We start from the raw sequence: 17,829 nt of genomic DNA, 5'->3' as shown, positions 1-17,829 counted from the left end.
CACCATGGAGAACCAAGTGAGGGCTGTGGGTAGAAAAGTCATCCTTGCAAATTGTCTCATAAAATAAAAGCTTTTCTAGAATCCTGTGCATAGAGGCAGCATACCATTATAATGCTACTCGCCAATGATGCAAAAGCATGGCTAAACACCTCTTCAGAAATACTGTATGAGCCCTAGAGATAAAGAAACTGAATTGGACCAGAGGAATAATCTATGAAAAGGTCAAACATACAAAACCCAGTCTTGCTAAAGAAATGCTAGCTATGTCACAAATAATAGGTACTTTTTATATTTTTATGATCTATACAGCAAAAGTATGGGCACTAGAACTCCAGCTGCACTATTCTGCCACTCCCCAGGGCCTTTCACATGATTGCACTGGCGGGCAGGAAAGGGAAAGGTCAAGCCTACCTTCCCAGCAGACGATCTAGTCTGGCTCCAGCCAGAGTTGCTACGATTGCCATGGTGGTAACCAGTGCAACATTCCAGAGGCCAGGGGAATCCCACAATGCACTGCATGATGCATCTTCCCCCAGGGAGATCGGCACTCTAGGAGCTCGTCTCAGTGCCAGCGCAGCTTGCAAGCAGCCCAGGCCGACACACGATCCCAGAGCCTGGATTAGCAGTGCACTAGCTCTGTTAAACCAGGCTAAGAGCTGGGCTTCGGCGCTGGGTTTGGTGCCACAGCACTGCCAGGATCCCCATGGATCCCGGTGGTTCAAGCCCAGGCTTGGCTGCTTGTGAGAACAGCCTCACTGTCTTGTTGATGTTCTCACACATAGGCTGGAGATATGCTATCTTCCCACAAAGTGCACCCCTGTATTACAGCACTCTTTACATTCCAGATAATAAACAAAATGTGTTTTGTATGATATGGAAATAGTAGGCATATGCATATAGGAACACAGGACTCTGCATTATACCAAGTCAGACCACCGGTGCTTCTAGCTCAGAATTGTCTGCAGACTGGCAGCAGCATCTCCAAAGTTTCAGGCAGGAGTCTCTCTCAGCCTTATCATGGAGATGCAAGAAAGGGAACCTGGGACCTTCTATATGCAAGCATGCAGATGCTCTTCCCAGAGTGGCCCTAGCCATTAAGGGGAATATCTTACAGTGTTCACACATGTAGTCTCCCAATCAAATGCAAACCAGGGGGGAACCTTGTTTAGCAAAGGAGACAATTCATACCAGCTCTCCTTGTATACCTCATGTACCCAGGGCTGACGGGGGAGGGTGTGGGGAGCCCATACAAATTAACTTGTCCTGATGGTCCAGAAGGAGGCCCGGGGTGTGCATATGTTGCTGCTTCGCACTCACTGCTTTGGTACCCCTCCTGCACCCGAGACTGAGGGAGACACCTCTTGCCAAGCCAGGCCGCCACTGATGCTGTGCTGCCAAGTGAGTGTGGCTTATAATGGGCAGCAGCCACAGGCTCACACCCTCCCGCCCACCCATCATCATCATGATCCTGATGGCACCTGCTGAGTCTGGGTCACTCCCCCACCTGCCTGTGCCGTGTGAGAGAAAGGCAAGGTGGGAAGGAGCAGCAGATAAGGTGGGAAGGAGCAGAGGTGGAGGCACCAACGGGAACTTTATTTTACTGCTTTTTATTCTTTAAGCACTTGCTTTTTAAGTAAAGTTAAGAGAGGGCTGGGGGGAGAAGGAGGTGAAAAAACTTCTTTTTTTTGTTTTACTCAAACAGCCAGGTAAGGTCAGCCCCTGAGGGAAAAAAGAGATGGGGGCACCCACTTGGCACACTGGCCTGCTCTCTCTCCTCTTCTCATTTTCTCTATTTCAGGATCTCCACACACTCCAAACATTATTTAAAAGAAGGGGAAATAGGCATAAAAACAAAAAAGGGTGAAAAGGACACCACAGCAACCAACTAGAACTGTGTGAAGGAGCAGGGCGGGGAAGGGATATAGGGCCAGGGAAGGAGGAGGAAGCCAAGCTAAAGCATTTGGCATTACTGGGAAACTCCTAATGAATATGCTCTTCAGCCTCTAGCTAAATAACAGTGGTCATCATTCCAATAAAATAAAATAAGCCTTCCAGCATTGCCACTTGGCAAAAGCTTATGCTGCACTGCATTACATATGTATTAAACAAATTCAACAGATACCGTTTTTATCAGCATAGAGATGCAGTGAAGGGGAAGCTGGACCAGTTGGATTTCTACAACTTGTGCAAGCTATTATCAGTGCAGAGCCTCCATCAGGGCAAAAAGAGCCGGCAAATGACTTATTTAAAAATAATATTCTGGCTCTGAACAGGATTGTGACAAAGCTTTCTAACTAAATGGAATTATTCAAACATCACAGTTTACTTTCTTTAATTTGTAACCAAAGAGCTTCTATAATTACTAAGCCTTGTTCCAGTATTATATAGAATTTCAGCAGAAATTGCCTGTGATCGCAATATATTCAGCACTAGAGTCCAACAGCTATAGCAGCCATAGTAAGCAGTCAAATGGATTGCCTAACCAAAGGCAACTGATAATTTCTATTATTGATATTAGCCATTAGGATCTTAGTATTCAATCTCAACAGGTACGAATATCATTTATTATTAGCATAAAAACGAGATCACACATTTATTTAATATACTGGGGGGAAATTTCACCGGGGCCCAAACCAGCTCTCGGCAGCCCTGCACCTACCTACAGTATATACTGAAACACTTCCTTCATGTCTTTCTTTTCCATTTGTACATACCACCTGGAAGTGCAATTGGTCCTGGACCCAAGTCCCCACTCTCAGTATACACTCCAGGAATGCGCGGGGGGTGGAGGATCTGTAGTATCCTGTCAAATAAACCGGTGGACCGTGGCTACATACAAACTAGACACTAGTTTTCTAGCCTGTAAAGCCACTAACCTAGCCTAAAACACAGACTGAACAAGTTCATGGAAAAATCTATCAATAGCTACTAGTCATGATGGCTATATGCTACCTCCAGGTTCAGAGGAAGTATGCCTCTGAATATCAGTTGTAGGAGAGCAATGACTCTGGTATAAATTTATTTATGTCCCACTTCTGAATCTCCAAAAGGCATCTGTTGGATACTGTGGGAAACAGAATAAAATAAGTTTCCTAGCTTGGCCTTTGATCTGATCCAACAAGGTCATTTTATGTTCTTTGAGTAACATGGTTAAAAAATATTACTTAAAACCATTGTTAATGGAAGTTGTTTGTAAAAACCACAGAATGCTAGTAAATGAAGCAGGTGATGTTGGGGGCAGGGGCCACCATACTGTTTATATGTATATTTTTAAAGAGACAAATTCCTCGGGCTAATATACACATAATCTTTCTTGTGTGAAAGGTACAATGGATGCTTAAGGCAAGTAGAAACAGCCCAAACTTCTGCTCTCTCTGCATGAACTATAGCAGCTTAAGCAGGGGGTAGGGGTGGTTATAAATGTAACATGCCGCTCCTCTTATATAGACAAAAAGTTAAAAATGAAAAGAAATGGTCTGTTTTGAGAAAACCAAAAATGACAGCAGAATATGTAAGCATTTTTATCTGAGCACAGCATTTCCCTTCCAAGAAGTAAGGTTTTTTCAATGTAGATATGTAATCTGGATGTTTTAAAAATACTTACTGCAACACCATTCTTTGTGGTAGTCTCACGGTATGTAAAGTTGCAAACAGCCCAGGCTAGGTAATATGTGGACATGAGTGGAGTCTGTGAAAAGTGATCCGTAACCCATCCATCTTCTTCAAAAACTGAAGTTTCCACAGGCATATTGGACAAAGATAAATAGGTTGCTTGATGCTTGATGCTGATTTTGAATGTGGCCTTGTAGATAGGCTCATCAAAGCAAGGAAAGGCTTTTCGGGCATGGGTAGGAGAAAACTGTGTAACTGCAAGAAATCTGGAGACATAAAGAAAAAGGAATGACTGATTGAAGCAAAGATGTTGCGAAACACTGCTATATAGAAAAAACAAATGGAAGAAAAACCATGCAACAAGCCAAACAAGCCACTGTCAAGGATCTGGGACACTTTTTGCACAGATTAGTTTAGCTCAGAGTGACTTCTTATCTCTGTGGTAATGCACCAATGGATCTACATAATGCAATGCGCAGCATTTTTCTAGTATTGATGGCTGCTAAAGGACCCTGGCAAATACTATATTTACCTGAATCCAAGACTAGGTTTTTTCAGGCTTTATATTAGGAATCAGGAAGGCATCTTAAATTCAGAGTCCTGTTTCCTTTGAGTCAGTGTAGGTATAACCGGTATTTAACCTCTACTTTTTAAGGGGGTTGTCTTAAATTCAGAGTCGTCTTCAATTTGGGGCAATACAGTACTGGCTGACATCCAGACTATTTCTCCGCCGGGTTTTCTGTTGCACAAGGGGAAAGATTTAGAAGTCTTTCTTTCCTCTACAGCCACTTGTACCTCCTGAAACTACTTCCCCGAGGACCCACCCACCCCCGATCAAGCATGGACAAATCTTTTGGAGGTATATGTGGCTGTAGAGTGAAGAGGAGATCGCAGAAAGATCACCCCTCCCCCATGGCGCAACATAAAACCCTGGAACATTGGTGCAATTTTAATCCTGATGAGCCAGAGTATCTTCTACTGTATTAGATGTATAACAGCAGAAGTTCTATTTCAATGCAGAGAAGGTATTTATTTATTCTGAAATGTGTATATATCCCCCACTGAGGCTTTAAAAAGCCCTCAGGGTGACTTACAAGGCATTCATGAGTATTAAGCCTGTAAAGTAAAAGAAAAAAACATGGTCTACTTTTACATCAATGATTTCATTTTCCTCAGGGAATTCCCTAGGGCCTTTAGAACTATTGACAGCGCACTCTGGCTTCTTTGGGCATTATATCATATTTTCCCTTAAGAATTTCAAACTGTTGATAATATCTATAAGCCTCTCAGTGATATTAAAATGCTTTAGGATTCTAAAGAAATCCACCTTGATAGGCTCACCAATATTACAAAGTAAAATTGCAGATTGGCTTCCAGTCTTGCCTCTACTAGTAACAATTCCATTATATTTTGCTAACGTGATTTTCAACTTATAAACACCATTAAGCAAAATGAGAAAGTTATCTAGATCCAAATAGGTAATAGAACATTACCTATTTAGAAGTCAATATATATCAAGTGCTGATATTACTGCTGCTATACAAAAGAATAACTTTCTTGTTGTGCCAAACTTCAGTCCTGAGTCTACAAGTGGACATGCATACCTGCATCACAGTAATCGAGCTACAGCTGCATATAATGTTGGGGACACATACCTTAGTTTTACAGATTTTTATTTATAGGCAAGAGTATTTTAGAGCTTTGATGATATGTGCATTTTATTCCACCGACACTCACTTAGTTCTCCCCTATCCACAGAGGAAAATAAAATAAATATGCATTGTACTACAGTCAAAGTTGGTGGGGCAGCAGTGTTCCCTCTAAGGCATACGCACATGCACACACGCACAAGTTTTTTGATGTCTGCTCAGAAAATTTTAGATCCCACTCAGGTTGAATAAGGAAGGCCCCACTCTGAATGCATATGCGCACACACTGCCTTGATACTACCACCCAGAACAAAACTCATTCCACACACAGATGAGAAAAAAGAGAGAGAACACTGTGGGACAGCCTCAGGAGTTAAATGTATTTCAATTATATCATAGCTTTCAAGACAACACACTTTGTGATTGTATGGTTAAAGTAATTTTACATTGGTTAAAGTGTGATTAGATTAATTAAGCAATACAGTTTGACTGCATTCTATAAAACTTTTGTTACTGCCATAATGCTATTAAGAACCTTGTTTTTCAAGTAAAGGCATATGTCATACTGTAGCTATGAAGTTTCACAATGATAAACTTCTGTTAAAATAAGTCACTTATGGAAATATTTACTATGGGATAGTCTTAATGTACAATTAGCAACAAAGGATTTATAGATTCCAATTTGTATATAAAGTAGTTATAGTGTGATACAAATGCAAAAAGTGTGATGCAAACACAAAAAAGTCATTGCTCTGTTTTTGTATGCATATCAGAGAACATAGTGTTAGCACACTCCCAAAAGATAAGAACCTATTCTAATATTCTGAAGGATTTCACTGGGAAACTCTAGATAAAACTTATGAATAAAGCTAATACTGCTAAATTTTCTTTTGTAATTAATTTTAATGAGTTTAACCACATGCACAGGCAAAACAAATATTCTAGAAGGGTTTCAGATCTTCACTATATAAAAACTTTTACATACAATATCAATCTTTTTCTTTAGGGGAATGGAGACAACCTGAAACTCTGTAGTCTAATTTACAAAGGGTTAAAGCCAGAATATTAATTTGGATGTAAACCAAATTAATCTCATCAATGTATACATGAAATTAATGGGTTTAAATCCAAAGGGTGTCATCTTTAAAAATAATCAATCCACTAATATCAGAGGGACCAAACAGGCTTGCATTCTGGTTTTAATTATTTATGAATTTCAAGTGAAGCTGAGCTACTGATAAATTCTGTTTTATGGGAGTTTTTAAAATACATCTTCTATTCTCAAAGCACCACACTAAAGTACAAGTACTCAAGGTGTAGACTTGAGTATTTGGCCAAATTTCTTTGCACTGCTCTACAGACAAACAATGTATCTGCTCTATCTGTTACATATTTATGAACAGGCCATAAGATATCTATCACAGCCAGATACTTTGTGAAAAAAATAGAAGGGGGAGATGGAGGAAACTTTTTCACAGCTAGTGCATAGAGAGCAATATAGAGGGCATAAAGCATGCCCTGACTATCTAAAGCTCTTTATTAGAGTAGTACAGACTGCATAAATATCCAAGGCAGTAATCCTGCATTCAGTTACTCGCACATATGAATGTTTACACACAAAAACTGATGTCAGGATTATATCCTAAATGTGTAATTATAGGAATGAATGCCTTGTAGGTTGGTTTCTTTGCATGCAGATGACAGTAATTTGCAGCTATTTTAATTCCACCTCCTCTATTAAAAAGCTAGACATGTTTCCTCAACAATGTGTCTGTTTTGACATCTTAGGAACTATAAGGGGAAAAAGAAATCAAGCAGCCAGGATAAAAGAAACTGTTTTGTTCTAGTTTATGCGAAACCTGCATAATTCCCCCAAGTTGTACCAGATCATCATCAATCAGTACCGGATATCCACTGAAGTTTGTTTTGTGTCAAAAACAAATTGCAGTGAATGACTGAATCACATTTTCACATAGTTTTTCTAAGAAAGTACATCTGAGTGGCAAAAGTAGCATTGCCAGAAGATTTAGAGAGATGTATGGTTTTCTGGCAAAAGGTAAACTTTTTTCCCCCTTAAAGAAAAGTCAGCAGCTTGTCCTATGGAAACCATGTTGTTCTTATCATACCTTAGAGCTTAACTAGAGCATTCACTTTAAATATTCAAAAAGGTAAAATGCTATGTACTGTAGGCAGAATTGCTATAAGGTAAAGTCCACCATACTTTGAGACAAATATGAAAGTGTCAAAGAGCTCAACCAAAGTTTTGTGAAAACATCCAAGGTCCTCCAAAACATAGGAGCAGCTATTCTATCACATCTACTGGAAACTGGTCTATGAATTGCTGCAAGACTGTGAAAAAATTTAGCAGATTAAACAACAAAATGTAAATCTACTGAAATAAACGTTTTGCACAATTTAAGTCAATACGTGGGAGACTAAAATGGTGCAAACATATTTACATCAGAAGATTTACTTTGCATTCCAGTCACTAATCTGTTCAACTGCGTTATAAACCTGTGGCAACTATGAAATAATTTTAGTTATAAGCCAGCTAGTTGCAAAGTATTACTATGTCAGCACACTTTTTGGACCTGCTGTTTTGGGGGAAAGTGTTTTAGGTTGTGCTATTCCATTAAACCTGTTATATTTCAGAAAGACCAAAAAACAAAACAAAACCCAGAAACTTCTGGTCCAACATTGCCTTATTAAAAAAAAAATTGCTCTTCTGCAAAAGGACAGAATGCTTGATCTTCACTATGCATGATTAGGCATTGATCTGCTGACTTAAATGGAGTTATGCCAATTTACAGCAGTTTAAAATCTGACCCAATTCAGTTATTTAAATACACACACACAGTGAAACTGCATGTGAACAGTCCAACTATGCATATGGAAGAAGTGTGTGAGAAAATAATTTTTTTATTATCAGACTTTACCTTTCTCCATACATCATAAAACTAATGCCTGTTCTCAAATGGTAAGACTTTGCAATGGAAATATATCTACCAGCACACATATTAATGTGTTATAACTCAGCCACAACTTTTGTACTGCAGTTGCTTTTAATTTGATCTAGAGATAAAACAAGTAAAATAGGATATCAAGGAGGGGAGCTTCTATTACTATGTTAATGAACCCATATGCTGCAAGTCATTTAGTTAGTACAGTCTCTTGAACAAAAACTGTTGATATCTGTCACTCAGTTATTAATGTAGAAAGAAGATTCACCATAGTGACATCTTCTATGCAACTAAACCCTGTGACAAAAACATTTTATATTAGATATGATGTTCAGTCAGACAATATTCTGACATGATCATAACAGCTTGTTGGATATCTACAGTTGCCATTGCAGGTGCCTAAAGCAGAGAATATTGGCAGAACTAAGCTGGGAAGTTTCTTCTTTCTTTTTGGAAAGTAATCATTTAAGTAAACCATTAGCTCAGCAGGGACTCTCAAGGAAATGATGAAGTTTATAGAATAAGATTGTGTGGCTGGATTTTCAGTGGCAAGCAGTTTAAAAATAAATTCATTTTAGATCTCTGCTAACAAAGCTATCAGGAAACCAGTCCTGCTTTCTTTAAACTACAGCCTGGCTTTTAAAATGTTTGATTTGCTGCATGAATAAAGAGCCTAAGCCTGTTCTCACACAGACTTGTGTAAATGGGTTGTAACTCAGCCAGAAGTAGTGGAGGAAATGGGGCCAACAGAGTTGCCTTGAACTCAGTTAATAAACTGCAGCCAGTATGTAAACAAACGAGAAGAAGTCTCTCAAGCTCCATTGTTTTGAAAAGAAAGCCAGCACTATATGAATTCTGTGTAGGAAGACTTATCAGATCTATGTTATGATACCTTTTTATTATATTTAACTTTGCTCTCATTGTGCTCTTTCGTGACAGAGCTTCCAGTTAAACAAACCTATTCACAGATAACTATGAGATGCATATGGTGAAAAGTTTACTTATGTAGCTATCTTTTTTCTTCATTAAGATACATTTACTGATTTATGATTCATTGTTTAGCAAGTTCTAATACAACCAAAGTTTCCTAAATACCTACATTATTTAATAAACATGAAAACATCATCCCTAAGTTCCATTTTGGTAGAGTAACAGGCAGACCACACATTACACATTAGCTGCCTGCCAGCAGCTCTCAACACTCCCTTCTTAGTTACAAATCACACTTGGGTGTGGGGTGCATAGTAGGAGGGGAAAGCTTAAACCTTCTCCTGCCAATCATTTTCCCCTGACACTTCCTCCCGCCTCCCCCCCCCCCACACACACACTGATTTTACTTCCTACCCAAACATCTGTGTTTACTTTGCAGGTCTATACGCAAGATCCTTGGGGGACTTCCTTAAACAAGGCTGCACTATAACAAGTAGTTTGCTCCTAAGTTGTTAATTTATTGCAGTAACTGCTGCTTACTTAGTGATTCAGCTAGCCTGTTCTGCTAGAAGCCCTAATCAAAGAATCTTGCTTCTAACCTGATCTTTAAATTCTCCAAAACAACCTCCCATTTAAAAATCTTCTGTCTGCGGTTTTTTTATTTGTTTACTTCATTGAAAAATCATTCTAAGGGGCAGACTGGCTAATCAAGTACTAATCCTTTACAGACTTGCCTGATGACTACAAGTGGTTCTCCGAATCTCTAGAGGTTGTCCTGGACAGGGTCAACCAAGAATGTGTGAGTATGAGAGTTCAAGTGTTTAAATCCAGCATTTCATATTGTACCTTCACAGAAGCCATTTGCACCCACACTACGGGAACATTGCCTAACTCAAGAATGCAGAAGAGTTCCTTCCCCCTTCAATCCTGGGTCTACCACTCTGATGTGCTCCCAGTCCCTCTGCTCTGACTTCATTTTCCTGCCAAACATAAGCAGGTACAATTGCGGGGGGGGGGGGGGCAGCATATAAAAGCAAGTTCCGAAGAATAAAATAAGAACCCTTGTAGCATTTTTGTATGGTGCTCACGTCTCAGGAGGCCTCCTTAACTACATCTCAGAATCAAAGCGTCTTAAAGGGTAGGAGTGTCACTAGTAAGATCTACAACATTAAACAAGTCGTGTAAGTCTATAATGTAACTCCAAAATTTTGCTCTGTCTCAGAGTTGCAAGGTCCTAGCTTCCCACAACTCCCTGGCTCACTTTTGACAGGAAAGTTGAGAGAAATACATCTTGCTTACTTTTAAGCAAATAAAAGTTGAATTCTAGTTTACTAGACGATCCTACTTAGGATACGTACAGACCTCTGGATGGGGGGGAAATTCCATTTCTGAATTCTATTTCTGTTAGATGGAAACTTTTGTAGAAGTTTAAAGTCAGTCGAATATCAATTCATACACGTACCTTTCAGAAAATCAACTCTCTAATGGCATTTATGACAGCCCTTTTTTTGAAACAATAGGCTTTTAAACTAAACACTGAAACAAAGATTTTGAGGAGATTGGTTATGAAGGGAGAGACGGCTCCTGGCTTCACATTATGGGAAATGAAAAGCACGAGGATACTCCTGATGGCTTCACGCTTTGGATAAAAGAGCACAGGCGGTATATCTGGGACAAGCGGTTTCCTCCTCAAGATCTAAGGCGGCAAGTGACGCGAACAAAGGGGGGTGGGGGGAGAGAGAGAATCCGATACCTTCTTTCCCCGTAGAGGACGTAAGAGCTGCGGAAGAAGCCCAGCAGCTCGTTCTCGATGGGAGCGTTGTAGATGATCTTGAGGTTGTAACTTCTCTGCGCCTCCAAGCTCCGGTTGAGGACGACCACGAAGACCTGGGTCTGCGGGTAGAGGAAGAAGCCGGAGACTCGCAGGGCGCCGGCCAGCCGGTCCTCAGCCACGCGGACGGTCTCGATGTGCATGCGGTGGGCGTGGAGGACGATGTAGCGGGTGGCGTTGAGGCACTCGACCTGCACGTTGACCTCCCCGCAGAAGGTGAAGTTCTCCATGAAGGCACTCAGCATCAGGTTGTAGTGCAGGGGGCGCAGGTGCCCGGGCAGGCGCAGCTGGGTCCAGGGCGGCTGCTCCCGCCGCCTCTGCCACTCCTCCTCCTCGTCTTCCCCGCCTGCTGTGCCCGGCGCCTCCGCTTCCACCCCTCCGCGGCCAAGGGACTCCCCGGCGGCGCTCTTATGGTTCGGGTGGGTACTTCCTGCAGCGGCCGCTGCTGCCGCCGGGACGCTCCCGTTGCCCGCCCTGCCTGCTGGGCTGTCCGCAGTCGTGTCGCCGCCACCTCCGCCGCACTCCTCGATGCGCACGCTGAGCAGTACAGCGATCATGGTGACCACCAGCAGGGCCAGGATGGAGATGGCGAAGCCCAGCACCAGGCGCTTGTGCACGGTGATGTGGCGCTCCGTGGTGCGGGGTCGCACAGCCGCCGCGTCCGCCCACTGGCCCGAGAGCCCCCTGCTGCCGTTCCTCAGGGCGGCGTCCTCCTCGATCATCATGGGCGTGAAGGAGAAGCTCTGCTCCCGCTTCTCAGCCAGGGACATCAGAGTAGCGCCACCCCCGGCTCTTCCTGCGGGGCTGCAGCCGCCGCCGCCGCCCGCTGGGGCCGCGAAGGCATGAGAAGCTCTAGAGAGAAACACAGAAGGCGGGAAAAAAAATAAAGGAGCGGGGAAGAAAGAACACTTCGGAGAGGAAACGCTGCCTGCTTTTCCTCTTGCTTTTCACCCCCTCCGCTTGCTGCTGCCGCAGCCGCTGCAAGTGTCACTTGGTGAGGAGCCCCATTTCAGTCCCTAAGAACAGCCCCGGCGACCAAAGGAAGACCTCGCGCCCCATGTGGGTGGAAGGCGGGAAAGAGGGGAGGGGAGGGGCTGGCGGACCCCCCTGCAGAGAGCGGAGCGGAGCGGGCTGGAAGAGCACAACTTGGACGCTTCTCAGCGGGGCGCCGGGCGCGCTCCATTCAGCACCACATGCCGCTTGCTTTCCTTCCTGCTCTTGCCGCCCGCCGCTGAACCGAGCCTAAGTGTGAGCGCGGCAGGAGGAGGGCAGCCGAGGCTGCGGAGGGGAGGGCTCCAGTTCTTCGCGTCGTCCCCCGCGGGTACTTATTCACTCCCTCAAACTCGCCGCGCTGCAAACTCTCCTCCCACTCAGTCCCGTTAGGCTTAAAGCGGCCGCGGCTTTGCTTGACGCTCAGTTTTGCCCCGGCTCCGCCGCGCTCAGGTTGCACCGCGCGCTCAGGTGGTCACAGAGGGGCGAAGCGCTGGAAGAAGGGGGGGAGCCGCTGGTGGGAAGACGCCGGGCGCTGACTCTGATCTCTACGCGGCGCTGGCACCTGCAGGCGACGGCACGAAATCGTTCGGCGTGGCTTTCGTACACTTCAGCAGAGCTGGGGTGGTTTGAGACCGGACAGCGGCTCTCGCTTGCGTGTGTGTTTTCTGTGCGCCGCGACGCAGGAAGGAGCGCGAGGTTTGGCTTGGCTTTGTAGTTGGCGGCTCCGTGCTCTGCCGCTTTTCGAGGTCTGTGGGTTGGGAACTACCCACAGACCTCCCGAGATAACTAACAGAGCTCTTGGAGGGGAGGGAAAGATAATGTGTGTACGGGCGCGGGGGCGCGCGCGTGCGCGCGCGTACTCCAAACCGCATAAACCACTTGAAAAGAGCTTGTGAGGCTACTAGAGTGACTGCAAACTCCCGGGAGATGGAATAAAGAGCGAGAGATTAGAGAGCTTTTATTGGGGCTGGCGCACAAGGGTGTCACTCAGCTGCCTCCTTTGGGTCCAAACAGAGGAAGGCACACGCACTCTTTGGACGGGAGCTCTGTCATCTCTAGAGGTCTGGGCCACCTTCCACAGCCATTAGTCTTCTGACTGGTGGAAGGTGTCTGTATAGCTGTATCTGTGTAATACGTAGAAGTCTTCCAGACTGATGATGACACACAACGTTCTGTTCTGAGGATCTGGCATGTGTCAGATTATATATCCGCCTCGCCAGAGGATTTGCAGATTCTTTCTAAAACGAATCTGTTCACATAAATACTGAACATGTTCGGCGCTTGTAGTGCTCTATTATATGCTTGGAATATTGAATGGCTGTATGCTTCATGAACACTGGGAGACATCTGTTGAGCCTAGCCACCAGGACAGTGCCTAGGCAAGAGCTGCAGTTCTCCCAAGGATGTTCCTGAGTTGCCCTGTGGGAGATGGTGGCATATGGTCAGGATGGCATCTGTTTAGGTAGCACCTCCAAGCAGGTGAACACTTGCACTGAATAATCAGCCATTCCCTTGTTCTATTTATACAATAATTAAGCCTTTCTAGTATCCACTGCTTAACTTTCAGCTGTACCATTTATGCCACAGACTGGTGCATTAGTTGTCCAAGTGTCTTACTGTTGCCAGAAAGACAATTTAGACAAGGTTATACAGAATATACCAGCCAGACTATGCCTGATATGAGGTGGGATGTCTTCCTTAGCCATTCCTCCCACTTCCTGCTACCTTGGAGCTTTATTCCACTCCAAATGATGCTGTCACAACTGAAGATACCCCTTACTAACATTGGCAACCGTGCTTAGGAGTTCAGTGGCACAAAGTCATCTTCTAGACCATAATAAGGCTGACAAGTGAGTTTATTTTTTAAAAGCTGAGAGGGAAAGAGAGAGAGAGGCCATTTGATGGGTGAGTACTTGTTGCTCATGGCAAGCCTGTTCATTTTCAGTGTGAGCTCAGAATGTACTATGTTGGCTGAGTAGTTTAGTTACAAGCTACAATTTTGCATACTACTGAAAACATGAGACTAGTTCACCATAAGCACACTTTGAGCTAAGACTGGAAGCAAGCATCTCAAAGCACTCTCACCCAAAACATAGTGGTGGTGTGAATTGGACTGAAGAAGGCACAAATGTTCCGTGCTTAGTAAGTAAGAAATATTAAAGAACTGCAGTACTGTAGTCAGATGTATGTAGTGGTTACATGTTCCCAATAACTCGCATGTTAAGACGTAACCAAATGGCATCATCATCCAGGGTTCTCTTACTAGCATATTGGACCTCTTAAGTTGAATAAAGGTGAAAACAGCATGTATAAAGAGTATAAAATGTAGTGGAAGAAAGTAGCCCTCTCAGTGAAACATGAAAACAAATGAAGGCTCACCACAGCCAGCCCCTGCAAATCTAGAATTAAGAGAGGATGTCTGGATCAGAAAGTATTCATGGTTCTCAGGCAAGCTCAAGCCTCAGCCATTCTCCTTTTAACAACTAAGCACTGGAGCAAGCTCTGTCTTAGGAAGCAAGTGTGGCTGCTCTCCCAGGCAAAGCAATTCCTCTCCTGCTTGTAAGGATGAAAATACTTATGTCTACAAGAAACTGCCTTCAGCAGTGTGCAAAACTCTTCACAAATGCATTGAAGCACATGTTTAAATCTTACTTCAGTCAACAGATGCAGGCACCCAACGCGTACAGATTTTCAAGGCTCTTGCAGCAGCTGACAGTGAGCAAAGGAAAACAAGCAAGAGAAGTAAAGGAACTAGGAAGCAGAGATAAGAAGAGTCAGTCATTACAAGGAATTTGTCATGGAAAGAGGTAGCTTTCCAAGTCTGGAAAAATATATCTGATATGCACAACCTAAAATATTTCACGGGTATAGCTCCAATATTGTATGCTGAATTCAGAATTAGAACTTTATGCACACCAATATTCCCTCCTAAGAAAAAGCTGGGGTTCAGCTTAAAATATCATAGACATAAAGCCCATCTACAAAATTCATTTGCCAACCCAGGTTTGTGTTTTCATATCAGCTTCATTCCTGTATTCTTTTTCAGTTTAGACCTACAGCTGTATCACTTATGTTTATATTTAGCTAGACTATGTTTTCCTTTAGTTTATGTCTAGTTTAATTTCCTGCACCTTAGATTGTGCACACTTGCTGTAGTGCCCTGAGAGGTAAACAGACTGACAAGAGACATTTTTCATACATTGTGCTAACAATCATATATAAGAAGCAAAATGTTTCATGCGTGGCTTAATGGAAATGGCTATACTGTTCATTTTGTTTATGGATTAAATATGTGAACTGACTTAATGTTGTTGTGATGTATTTTACACACACACACACCACCTTCCTTGGTTCACAAAACTTCAAGGTTTCATGTGCATTGGGCCGATCCAGGCATTGATCTGACCTAGACTTGCTTGGCTTCAACAAAGTAGCTGTATCACGTGCCCTCAGATCATGCCTTGGGTTCATTGCTGCCTAATAAATTTAATCTTATTCATTATTTGTTTGCTTAGTATATTGTATACTGCCCCAAACTCATTTCTCTAGGTGGTTTACAACAAACATTAGACAAATTAAAACTGAAATTAAAACAATGAAACAGTTTAAAAACACAATTCAAGTTTAAAAAGCTTGGGTGAATAAATGTATCTTGAGAGGGTTTTTTTTAAGCTGTCAGAGGTTGGGAGGCTCTTATTTCAGCAGGGAGCACATTCCAAAGCCAAGCAACAGAGAAAGTCCATCCCTGAGTAGCCACCAGTCAAGCCAGTGGCAACTGCAAATGGATCTCTCCAGATTATCTCAATGGGTGGCGGGGTGCATAGCAAAGCAAAATTCTCTTAAATAACCTGTGCCTAAACTGTTTAGGGCTTCATATTTTATGAACAGCACTTTTTATTTTGTCCAGAAACTTATTGGTAACTAGTGTAGTTCTTTCAACATAGAAATAACATGGTATCTTCAAGATGACCCAAAGATTATCCTTGCTGCCACATTTTGGACCTATTGCTGTTTCTGGACTATATACAAAGGCAGTCCCACTTAGAACACATTGCAGCAGTCAAGCCTAGAGATTACCAGCACATGCACTACTGTTTTGAGGTCATTTATCTCAAGAAACAAATGTAGCTGGAGTATCAGCCGAAGCTGATAAAAAGCACTTTTTGCCACTGCCACAAATGAGACACTAGAGAGAGTTTTGGATCCAGAAGTACTCCCAGATTACGTTCCTTCTGTGGGCATGTAACCCCAACCAGAACTGGCAGATCAAAATTGTCTCCTGAGTTATGACCTTGCACCATAAGTTCCTCCATCTCACTTGGATTTAGTTTCAATTCATCATCTTGCAGAAATTGAATGAATGAATGAATCCAGCCCATCAACGCCTCCAGGTAGGCATTTAGGGAAATATGCCTTTTCCTGATGAAGCTGACATGGAGAAATAGGTTTATCATTTAACATACTGATAACACCCTGCACCAGATCTGATAATCTCTCCCAGTGGTTTCATGTAGATATTTAAAAATCTTAGAATACTTTTTGTTATATTCTATTACTTCAGTTGGTACAAATTTAGAACAAATATAAAAGTCTCCCATTTGTGATCTAGGTTCTGTTTGTTGCCAATTCCATTTCTAAGCATGATGGGTTTTAAAGTGGTTCTATACAGTATAGATTGACTCTGTGTGGTTGTAGCACCTTTAAATCACCTATTGTGGAGTAGCAGCTGATCTGTATCAACTCACTGAACAAAGCCTGATTTTGCCAAGCCGCCACAAAAACGTGGCATGTTTACACTAGGATCCTCCACATGATGTATGGTCTTCATTGAGAGCCTCCATACAATAAAATTTAAAGCAGGCACCATCTGGGAAAAGTTCTTTATGCATAGCTACTTTGTTAGTATTGTGTTGGCTGTCTCTCTTCGAAGCAATTGCAAATGAATATCTGAGTCATCGAACAAGTCTGACTTCATATACCTGTCCAGGCAATCCAATACTGTCATGGAGATCCTCAGTAGCACACTTTTCTAATCATATATACCATATTGCCTAAGATTTTATTGCAATCAGAATGGTTACATTTGTAGTTTCAAGCACACTTAATACTATGAAAAAATAACTAGGAATTCTACAACATGCATAGTTCTGCAATAGTAGCAGCTTTAGTTGGGAAAGCTCAGTGACATCCACCTGGGAGAGAAAACAATCAGCAAGAGATGCTAAGGATGCCATGCATATATAATACATTCAGCATGACGGCCATTAAATGCAAGCATGTATAAAGCATTCTGAGTATAGATATGAGGATATTATATGGGAACATGGGGTATTAGCCTGTAGGCTTGTGCACAGCCATAAATATCAGATGTTGACCCTACAGGAAGACTGTAAGGAGGAGCCACTATGGTCCCTCTCAACTGTTGTTTTGTCTGCCTCGGGTGTGAGCCAGTCAGGAAAAACAGGTTGCTTCCTGTAACTAATGAATTTTTTTGGTGATCCTCTGGTATTCATAAGCATTGGAGTGTGCCAAACAGATATTTCCAATACAAGCGCTGCTGCAACAGCACCTGCATGCTGGCAACACATCTGTTGTAAAGGATGGTTGGAGCTCAGTTCCAGAATGATTGTCACAACATGATAGTTCTGTTGGGGCCCCCTTGCCATTCTCCCACCCTGCACTTGAGACCAGGCTGCATCCCTTAAAAAACAACAACTGCAAGTCCCACAATCCAGCACCACTTGGGGACCGAAGAACAAATTTAAAGTGGGAAACCCCAATCTTTTAGAAACTGCTTTGCTCTAATTTATGGGATTTTTTAAATTTTTTTTTGCACGTGGGTGTCAGTGTAATG

The 17,829-nt window shown here is 42.7% G+C and overlaps 1 protein-coding gene across 2 annotated transcripts in view; it reads right to left on the bottom strand.

The window, feature by feature from the left end:
* TRHDE (thyrotropin releasing hormone degrading enzyme) overlaps positions 1–12,764 on the bottom strand; it is a 416,582-nt gene extending 403,818 nt beyond the window's left edge. For both annotated transcript variants that reach the window (XM_053255844.1, XM_053255845.1), the window contains exons 1-2: positions 10,905–12,764; positions 3,605–3,878 (exon numbers count right to left, since the gene is read on the bottom strand). In XM_053255844.1, the coding sequence (XP_053111819.1) occupies positions 3,605–3,878; positions 10,905–11,752 (1,122 nt within the window). In that variant the 5' untranslated portion in view covers positions 11,753–12,764. The remainder of the gene's footprint in view (positions 1–3,604; positions 3,879–10,904) is intronic.
* Positions 12,765–17,829: the final 5,065 nt, after the last annotated feature.

Source organism: Hemicordylus capensis, chromosome 5 (assembly GCF_027244095.1).
Source record: "Hemicordylus capensis ecotype Gifberg chromosome 5, rHemCap1.1.pri, whole genome shotgun sequence".
Lineage (NCBI taxonomy): Eukaryota > Metazoa > Chordata > Lepidosauria > Squamata > Cordylidae > Hemicordylus > Hemicordylus capensis.
The sequence above is the reverse complement of the archived record's forward strand: the minus strand, read 5'-3'. Positions and strand labels throughout refer to the sequence as shown.